Source organism: Propithecus coquereli, unplaced genomic scaffold, assembly GCF_000956105.1.
Source record: "Propithecus coquereli isolate 6110/MARCELLA unplaced genomic scaffold, Pcoq_1.0 Scaffold148, whole genome shotgun sequence".
Taxonomy (NCBI): Eukaryota; Metazoa; Chordata; class Mammalia; order Primates; family Indriidae; genus Propithecus; species Propithecus coquereli.
This window is the reverse complement of record NW_012139191.1, coordinates 5657544-5667946: the sequence shown is the minus strand read 5'-3', so window position 1 is coordinate 5667946 and position 10403 is coordinate 5657544. Positions and strand designations below refer to the sequence as shown.

At 54.4% G+C, this 10403-nt stretch overlaps 1 protein-coding gene across 1 annotated transcript in view; it reads left to right on the top strand.

Annotated features, from left to right (window-relative positions):
- Positions 1-351: 351 nt before the first annotated feature.
- The window catches only part of LOC105806877 (PR domain zinc finger protein 15), a 49584-nt gene continuing 39532 nt past the window's right edge, over positions 352-10403 (top strand). The window contains exons 1-4 of the mRNA XM_012640086.1: positions 352-391; positions 1040-1133; positions 2648-2801; positions 4742-4994. Of these exons, the coding sequence (XP_012495540.1) occupies positions 355-391; positions 1040-1133; positions 2648-2801; positions 4742-4994 (538 nt within the window). The 5' untranslated portion in view covers positions 352-354. The remainder of the gene's footprint in view (positions 392-1039; positions 1134-2647; positions 2802-4741; positions 4995-10403) is intronic.

Here is a 10403-nt window from a genome sequence, read left to right as displayed (position 1 = left end):
GGCGGGAAAACAAGAAGTGTCAATGTGGAAACTGACTTTTGAAAAATGGGGATATCTTCATTTTACAAATGGAAACTGATGGCTGTATGAAAAGATGAGAGTCTGGGTTCGTGAAGACTTCCTAGACATGAGGCCGTTCAGGCCCATTGCTTTTGTTAAAAAGCAGCGTTATTTTAGGTGGGAAGACATTCTGAGTCTCCCGGCTCCATTCCACAGAAAGAGGGGACCCCACTGTGTGTTCCCTTTAAAGTACGGGTAACACCCTGCACGGCCGGGGGACGCCTTTGGTAGGACTTGCCTTGAAATACCGCTTTGTCGTTAATGAGGCTCTCTGTGTCCCGACAGGTGTCAGAGATGGCCGAAGATGGCAGCGAAGAGATCATGTTCATCTGTAAGTGACCCCGGACCCGTCCGCGACCCGCTCGCTGCCACAGAACGCAGACGAGCCCGGCGCTTGCTGTCTGGGCAAGGCCACGTCCGAATTTTGTGTTTATGATAGAGAAAAGCTGTTTCTTTTGGAATGACCTTAAGAAACATGATTACATGAGCCGTGCACTTTGGGGTACAGTTTTAATAGGATCGTCTTTCTCAGAGCTCCTGGCAAAGGGCGTGTAGCAGGGCTAGCGCTTGATTCAGAAAGTAATCCGAGGGTTTAGAACAAGGAAAGATTTATCATAAAACGAGATTTATGATAAATGGGTTAACATCTGTGGATTTTCATTTATTCTCAGTGTTCGGGGAAGATCTATTCTTCGTCACCATAGAGGTGACTATATGATTTGACATGTCCCCAGAGCTGGGTCTTTTCCTTGGGCATGTGTCCTGTTTTGCACCCCTTACATTTTTGGGAGCACTGAGAGCGCCTTTGTGACGCAGGCTTGTGCCCTCACTTGCCTCTGTGGTGTTGGTGCACACGTGTGCCTGACCACGGGTCACCCCCACCGGGCAGGGGTCCTTGCATCCCAGGCTCCTGTTCTTTGGGTGTCCCCATGTGGATGCCGTCCCCTCTGACACTCTAACACTGGATGTCTGCTCACAGGGTGTGAAGACTGCAGCCAGTATCACGACTCTGAATGTCCCGAGCTGGGCCCCGTGGTCATGGTCAAAGACTCCTTTGTGTTAAGCCGGGCAAGGTGAGTGACCGCGTGAGCTGCTTTCACTTTCCCAGCCCCGTGTGTCAAACAGGATCATCTCCATGTCAACTGCGCCCCGAGCTCAGCGGCCTTTGTGTCTGCACGTGGGGGAGAAGGAGCAGAGAGACTTTCAGTGGGGATTAGTGGCTTCCGTCCACTGTGAACCGAGCAGCCGTGCTGCCAGGACGAAACAGGATGTGTCTCAAAGTCCAGACTGAGCTCTTTGATCCAGCCCAGCGTTCTGCAGAGCCCAGCTGTCCCCGACACAGCGTGGCATCTGTGGGAGAGCTGACTGGCCGAGTGACCAGTGCACCGAGCAAAGGCAGCCTCGCTGTGGGTCTGCTCTGCGTCCGATCCAGGCCTGCAGCTGACACGCACTGGGGGCCGGCCTGGCGGGCTGGGCTGGGGGCGCTGGGTATGAGAATAGGGGGCAGGGCGGAGCCTTTGCAGGTTCTGGAAACACCTGCAGGTGGAGGGAGGAGTCCCCGTGGCCCACAGCTGCCTGCCCCGCCACGCTTACCTATGGAGGCTGCGTCACCTGGCGGCCCAGAGCAAGTGACCTGGGACGAGGCCTTCTCCTCTCTTAAGCTGGGTTGCCTGTGACGTGGAGAAGATGAGTGACCCTGGTCGTGATGCTGTCGTGTGTGTGACGCTAAGACTGTTTTCATCTTTGCGGTACTGTTGCCGGGAGCCTCCTGACCACCCCGCCAGTTTTCTTTTCTTTTCAGTGTGACTTTATTCTATGCAAAACAAAGAGATCAATATGTTTGCGCTGGTGGAGAGCTGACCAGGTCTCGTCTTCTGAAAGCCTGCAGGGGTTGCCTTTTGCCCACATTCAGTTGAAATCGTTGTTCCCGCAGTCGTCCCCTCTGTGAGGGGTCCGTGGTGTCAACCGGCCTCCCACTGTCCCCGTAGGGGCCTGTGCTCCGGGCGCCCTGGCATCTGCCACTGCTCTGGACGTGTCTTGGGCTCAGCTTCCCTGGCCCGGCGCCAAGGTCCCGGCTGGCATCCCTGCCCCTCAGCGCCCCGTCCTGCACGTTCTTCTGCTTTGGTCAAACAGGCCACGTTCTTGGAGAAACTGGCCCCATCCCACCTGGCTGGAAACCCTCTTCTGGTCTTTGGGAGGCCTGTGGCACTTGTGTCTTTCCCGTGCCACCCTCCACGTGGTTCCTCGTCTCGAGATCTGTGGTCCTTCCTCCCTGGCCCAGTGTGTGTCTTACGGGCAGGAGCTAGACTGGCCTGTTCTCTTGTCCCACAGCGCTCTGCACGCTCACGGGGATTTTAAATGCATCCTGTAGCCAACGGCCCCTCCAGCATGTGCTCTGGGCGAATCTTGCTGGGGCCTTTTGGTGGGTCTGCGTGTGTCACCACTTGTGTGGCGCTTGTGAGGATGGCTTCTGCCTTACCACCATCAAGAATTGATTTCGAAAGGCTCATGGGGTCAGTGAGAGTGAGCTTTGAGGTTATCCTAGTGGCCGTCAACGCATGAATCTCCCGTTTTGTTCCATTTCCAGGTCGTCTCTTCCTCCCAACTTGGAGATCAGACGGCTGGAAGATGGAGCCGAAGGCGTGTTTGCCGTCACTCAGCTCGTGAAGCGGACGCAGTTTGGTCCGTTCGAGTCCCGGAGGGTCGCCAAATGGGAGAAGGAGTCCGCCTTCCCACTGAAGGTAAAGCCAGTTGCCAATGGGAGCCCAGGAGCCGGGGTGCCCTTGTGGCCTCCCCCGTGGGCACGGGTGCGCTAACCGTGGGGTTTCAGTGATTTGCAAGTGCCTCCGAAACAGCTCCGAATATCGTAGTTCTGCTTAGTTTCCAAAAAAATATTTCTTTCTTTTTCATTTTTTTAGTTTGTATATCACAAGAGAATCAAACTTAAGTTGGTATTTTGTAATACTAACTTTGAATTTTGCAAAACATTAAAGAGTGTATTTAAAACATATGCAGGAGTAAACCCAAAACGCTGACCTCAGTTCTCTTACGACCTGGGTTGATATTGCAGGTTCTGTGAGGTGGTTTTTGCAAGAGTGGGTCAACCTAGTTATTTTCACATCTAGGCAGGGCATATGCATTTGCAAAGCTTTTTCAAAAGCAGGCGATAGTACAAAGTTTGGCAGCTCTCAAAATGTAGCACATCAGACAGAGGAAAGACAGCTGTTCTCTACTTTTACACGAAATTGAGAAAACAAAGTGGATGTACATTGCAAGGGGGCTTAGAGTGCTTAAAATGCGACCTGTGCAAGCCCCACGAGGCCAGGCGAGGTGGTCGTTCACCACCCTGTCGGCCCTCGGCATGGTGCCGGCGCAGTGCCAGCCTTCTGAGGTATCTGAGATGAACACATGAGGAGGGGGGTGCGGTGGACAGAGGTCGGTTGTCCTTAGAGACCCTCCAAAGGACAGGCAGAATCCTAAGCTTGTTTTTTTTGGCAGTCCCTTGAAAAACTGAGCTTACAAGGCAGATTTCAGCAAAAAGGGGGAAAAGGAAAGGTGCTTGATTTGTTTACGAAGAAAGAAAGAAAAGAATGAGAAAGGCTGTTGCATGTCAGGGAGTGACGTAAAGGCCTAGAACTGCGCCTCAGAAAGCCGGCCGCGTGCTGTCCTTCGTGGGCCCTGGGCGGCAAACGCTCGCAGTGGTGTGGGCACACAGCCAAGGTGAGTCCCGTTGAGAAGGTCCTTTGTGCCCACTTTGGTTGTCTTCCAGCGACTCGATTCTGAAGGTACCGTCTGGTATCATCTTGTTTTCTGTGCACGTGCCAGCCTCGGACACCTGTCGGCCCAGGGCCACCTGTGGGTTGCCAGAGGGAGAGTGTCGCCCGCAGGGAGCACACCTTCCACAGCGATGGGAGGTCATTAGACACCTGGTGGCCCCCTCTGCCCCCTCCCCTCGCTCCCAAGGGCTCTGCAGGAAAAGCTTGGGAGAGGGGAGAGGTCTCTCCCTGTGGTGGGGAAGCAACGATTACAGCAGAAAGTGGGGGACAAAACCTTCCTGTGCGCGCTTGGTTGATTTGAACTTCAAAATATTTAAGTTTCTCTCCCTGCTCCCTGCCTGCTTTTAATCCATAGAGCAATAGTGCTGTTTTATAGATGAGGGACCGCTTATAGAGACTGAGCAACTTAGCTGATGTCACCTTGCACGCTTGCAGCAGAGCCCCGAGTAGAACTCAGGCGTCCGGGTTCTCACGTGGACCATGGGTAGAACTCAAGTGTCCCAATTCCCACCGGACCATGCGTAGAGCTCAGGTGTCCCCATGACACCTGGAGCAGGAGTAGAACTTAGATGTCCTCATGCCCGTATAAACTGATGAGAACTTGAGTTCTACCCCTGGGCAGTGAGTAGAACTCAGGTGTCTCAAATACACCTGGACCAGGTGTGGAGCTCAGGTGTCTGATGACACATGGACCTTTTGCTATGTCTACTGCTTCTTTTTGCCTGTGACTAGCCGGGCCTGCCTAAGCCATGTGGTCTGCCATGACCTTCCCAACCATTGTGAACACCTGAGCAGGTCGTGTCCTCGGACGCGGTACTGTCTAGCGGGGTTCCCCGGCAGCCCTGCACACACACTGGTAGGTAATCAGCCCTTCTTGGCCCCTCACCGGGCCGGGCTTCCCCCAGGTGTTCCAGAAGGACGGGCACCCCGTGTGCTTTGACACGTCCAACGAGGACGACTGCAACTGGATGATGCTGGTGCGGCCGGCGGCGGAGCCCGCGCACCAGAACCTGACGGCCTACCAGCACGGCAGCGACGTGTACTTCACCACCTCCAGGGACATCCCCCCGGGCACCGAGCTGCGCGTGTGGTACGCGGCCTTCTACGCCAAGAAGATGGACAAGCCCATGCTGAAGCAGGCCTGCGCCAGTGTGCACGGTACGTGGCGACCCCGTGTCCTGCGGCCACCTTCCTTCACGCCTCGCCGGAGGGGCTGCCGGCCCCTTGGCTGCACGCGCCAGCCCTCACTAGTGAGACCAGTCGTGCCGGGCCGGCTGGCTGGGGTGCGGGCGGGGGAGGGGCTGCTCACCCCAGGGAGTCGGGTCTGTCTGTCTCTCGTTAAACATCCGTGTTGACAGACGGAAGAGCTCAGCCCTAAGCCGGGCCACTGCTGGGGGGAAGCTCCCCCTTTCAGGGCTACTGCGGTAAATTTGGGTACGTGGCCGTGACACGAGCTAATACAGTCAGGTGCAGCTTAATGACGGGACGCGTTCTGAGAGAAACGCGTTGTCAGGCGATTCCGTCGTGTAGACGTCTGGAGTGCGCTTACGCAGACCCAGATGGCGCAGCCTGCTGCACACCTAGGCTGTTACTGCCGTGGCTCCTGGGCTACACCTGGACAGGGCATGGCTGCGGAATACCGGGGGCAGCTGTGGCGCAGTGGTAAGGTCTGTGCATCTAAGCACAGAAGAGATACGCTAAAACACGGTGTTATAATCTTACGGGCCCGCCATCGTATATGCAGTCCATTGTTGACCAAAATGTCATAGTTCTGTGCACGACTATGCTTAGTTTTGCTCTCGGGACTTTCCACACAGTGACTTACCCTCCCAACCCTCTGAGGCTGGAGTGTTAGCCCTATTTTTGGATGGAGGAGACAGAGCACAGAGAGGTTGAGGAACTTGCCCAAGGTCACAGCGCAGCAGGTGGAGGAATCGGGGTTGGAACCTGGAATCTGGCTCCGTGTTGCCGTTCCCCTGGCAGCAGCCTCCTCCCGGATTGGGGGTGCGTGTGCACATGTACGTTCGGAGAAAGACTGAGCGAAGGTTATGTGAGTGATCTGCCCGAATCCAGCGGTCCTGTTGGAAAAGCAATCACAGGCCTGTCCTCCTAACCAGGGTCCGGGACGTGACTCTGTCTGCTAGGGAGGGTCTGCGGAATTCGAACCTTACCCGCAGTGTGGGTCTTTCTGGCCTAGATCTCTTCGTGTAACCTGGAGAAACCATATGGAATTGCTATTTGACATTTTTTGACCTGCGAAACAGCTTTTTCAGGTGGCCCACCCTAACACCACCCAGGGGGCAAACATTGTTCATCATTGCCATGGAGATTATTTGCTCAAGGGGGAGAAATAGACATTGACTGTGCTGACCCCCCAGATGACATAGTTCTCACACGGAAGTGGTTTCCTCTTCACTGTAAATACAGCGTAATCCAAAATAGCTCTGTAGAGTAAGATTCTTAACATACCTGGAAGGGTCCGGTCTGTCCTGTGTTTGTTCATTATAATCGAGGTTGTAAAATGCTCCTGGGATCCCCTAACCCTGGGGGCAGGCGAGGCAGAGTGTGTGTGAGTGGAGGCGTCCGTGGTGGCTGCCCGAGGGCTGCCCTGACAAGGTGATTTCGTTAGATTTCCATGGCTGCACAAACCGGGCGGCTTAAATGTCAGAAATGTATTCTCTTTGGTCCTAGAGGCCAGAAGTCCAAGATCCAGGTGTTGGCAGGGCTGGTGCCTTCTAGGGGCTCGACCCCCAGCCTCTGGTGGTGGCCGGCACAGTGGCCTTGGCGTCCCTTGGCTTGTAGCTGCGTTTCTCCCGGCTCTGCCTCTGTCTTCTCCCAGTGTCCCTGTGTCCTCGCCTCATAAGGACACAGTCATTGGACTTAGGCCTCCCTAATCCAGTATGATCTCATCTTGATGACATCTGCAAAGACCCTGTCCCAAAGGCTCCAGGTGGATGTGGATTTTGGGGGTCACTGCTCAACCCGCTCCAGGGCACGTGACGGGTGGCCACACATGGAGTTTCTGGGGACACTGCTAGGGACTGTCAGGGGGACCCAGGTGGGGTGGCTCTCTCCAGGTCTGCACGGTGGCAGCCCCTTTTTCTGCCAGGATGGTGAAGTAAGCCGAGTGTCAGAGGGCGGGGTAGGGGGTTTCGTCCTTCACAGACATATTTGCAGAGGGAGACCGTGGGCTGTGTCGGGGTCCTTTGAGAGTGGAGGGATGAAACGAGCTTGGAGACCAGCTGCTGCCAGCCCCTCCCTGGCCCGGCCCCAGGGAAGCCCCCGCGGCAGCGCCCTGCTGGGTAGGAGCTGCTTCGAAGGGCTGAAGCCTCACTGAGTAATGTCCAGTAACCGTTCCGGACCTGGTTTCTGGTGTCTGGGATTCCTTAAGGCCTGGGAGGTTGGCAGCGTGTGTGCCCACGACCGGCCCAGACTGCGCGTCGAGTCAGGGCTTGGGTTACAGGGTGCTGACCTTGGGGACTCACCCCTTGTCAGCGTGTTCTGGGTGACGCCGCGCCCTTCACGACTGTCAAGGTCAAAGTCGAAGCGCAGTTTGCCGCCGTGTCGGAGTTACCGGTGCTCTGCTTGCTGCACCCGCTGCAGAGCCCTCCGGTCCGGAGCTCGGTTTGAGACGATAGATTTGGGTGAAATTGGCCGGGACTGTGCCGTCCGACAGAGTCACCTCCTGACTCAGCCTTTGTTGTTAATAAGAGGACTTGCTCTGTAAAATTTGGATTCAATCAGAAGGCCACACTCAAGGATCTAGATGTCAATGTGGCCCCAAGGCCGCAGGTTCTCCACCCCGACCGTGATTCCCCCAAGCCTCTGAGAATAAAAGGATACTTTGAATAATGACACGGGGACAGTCTGCATAAATGGAATGCAGTCACCCTCCTAAGCAGGTTTTTAATTGGGGAAATAAATAAGCAACTTCGGTATTCTAAGGTTTTATAAGTACATTTTATGATTCGCACTTTCTGTTTTGGGACAAATGGCGAGCGGCTATTTCTAGGAAGAGCAGTGAACATCGCAGGTCCTGTTTCCTAGCTGGTGGCTGGGTCCCTTCTTTCTTTCCCGTCTGTAAGAGCTGCCTGCTGAATGCTCACTGGTCCCTCCAGGTGTGGCAGACCCTCACCTGGGTCCCCCTGCAGGTTATTGAAATAGCAGCACAGCAGCTGCCTCCCCTCCCCCTACCTTGCCTCTCACCCTGGCCACCCACCCAGCCCCTTCCCCCCAGCCCCTCCTGCCTGTCCCCAGGTGCCCTCTCCAGGCACAGCAGAGGTCCTGGGGCGTGTGTGTGCGGAGCGCCTCTCCCAGCCCAGGCCATGTGCCAGGAGCCCACCACGGGGAGCCCACCACCACTCGCTTCTTAGAAACTAGTTTCTCAATAGATAACAGGACCTGTGAAGAAAGGCTAGAAACATCCGGAAAGCTGGCCTCCATGATTCCAGTTGTTCAGATTGGACATGTGGAGGCCTGGCTTCTGCTCCTGCTTGGTGACTAGGCTTCCGCGAGACTGTCGCCAATGGCGGGGGCACGGGGCCCTTTGCAGCCGTCACTACCCCTATGGCCCGACTGGAGTGGGCAGAGTGAGGTGAGTGGCCGGGTGTCTGCCTGCTGAGAGTGGCATTGGCACCGGGGACGGGAACTGTGTTCCCATAGCTGACGCGGTGCTGCAGCCGACTCTCTGCGGAGTGTCAGAACTCCCAAGGCTCCTTGGCTTATTTGATATTTCTGTCTCTTTCTCAAATTTGCTTTAAATGTGCGTCTCGGTTATAGAAATCAGTCAGTTTTGCAGACTGGCAGAGCCAGCTTCTAAATACAGAGAAAAGTTTGATTTTGTCCTAAAGGAGCAATGACGCCTCCTTTTAAAAATTTATTTTTATTTTTCTGATGGGGAATTTACTTTTCTGATTACGTGTTTTCTGGAGCTCACATTAAGGTTGGTTTTCTTTCTTTACTCGAACCTGAACCTGCTGGCAGATGAAGGAGGCTCAGGAAACCCCGTGGGTCCTCATGGGAGGGAGCAAGCACAGGCCTCAGAATCCGCCATCGCCACCAGATTTTCAAAATCACCTTCTAACGACAAGGATAAAATACAAACACATTTGGGAACATCGGGGAAGCTGTTGGATCACGCACAGTACCGGCGTTCTGACCCACAGCTGGTGGCATTTTGACTGCCGCTTCCTAGAGTTTGTAAAAGACCAGCACTGGTGACGTGTAGCTCACGCACACTCACGCGCACGCGTGCCAAGTGTGCCGCGCAGAGACTTCTGACGGGTGTGTGCAGGTGTGTGAGCTCCACTCCAGTCGAGTTATGGGACGTTCCCTTCACCCCGGAAGGTTCTCTTGCCGTCGGCCGCCTCCTCACTGGCGAACACTGAGCTGTTCTCTGTCCTCTGGGGTTGCCGTTTCTTTTCTTTTAAAACTGTGCGTTTTTACGTAGTTGAGGCCTTGCTGTCCGTGCCGTCTTACTGCCCACTTCTATTTCCCTGCACATGCTGACTCGCCAGCAGATCCTAAGCATTTTTCCTACTGTCACTGTCTGGCATCTCCTTGCAGGCGTGTGGTGGTAGCTTTCGCCGAGATACTTCTCTTTTGTTGGCTATTTAAGTGATTGGCAGTCAAGAATTGCCTTCTGATTGTTGGATAATTTCTTTTCTTAAACATTCTTTTAAAATTGATTTTGGGAAAATGCTGAGTACTTCCCTTGATGAGAAGACAATCATCATGATGAGTTCTAGCCAGTCCCCATTACTTAGCAGGGAGCACTAATTTGCAGAGAACTGCCTCCAGTTTGGGGTTAGCTTGAACTACATGCATGGGGCGGGGGGCCTCATTGCCAGGGACAGCAGCCCACGCCGTGGGAAGAAATTCCCTTTGTTCTTACGTGGCGTGGCGGCTTCCAGCTAACCCGTTCCTGGTCCTCCTTTCCTGAAACGGTCACGTGCAAGTGTGTGTTTCCCTCTCTGGAGCCTGAGGGCATTTGGGAGGGAGAGAGGAATGGGAATTTGGCTGTGGTTTCACATGTCCATGGTCTGCTCCTGGGGTCCTCCAGCCGGCAGAGTCCCAAGTGGGCACAAGAGAGAGCAGACAGTGCCCTGCGGGTGCCAATCTCTCTCTGTTCTTCCTTTACTTTTACAAAAAATTTCACACGCCCTTTGTACTTCTTCCTTCCTGTGATCTTAGGAGCCCTCGTCACTGTCCTCCCTCCCCAGACCCCTGTGGGGTGTGGCGTGAAGGGCTAGAGGTGCTGCCCCAGGTGCCTGTTTGCTCAACATCTCTAATCATTAGAGAAATGCAAATCAAAACCACAATGGGGTATCACCTAACCACGGTGAGATTGGCCTCTATCAAAAAAACACAAAACAACAAATGTTGGCGAGGATGTGGAGACAGAATAATGGCCAGCAAACATATAATGTTTGCTCAACATCTCTGATCATTAGAGAAATGCAAATCAAAACCACAATGAGGTATCACCTAACCACGGTGAGATTGGCCTCTATCAAAAAAACGCAAAACAACAAATGTTGGCGAGGATGTGGAGAGACAGGAACACTT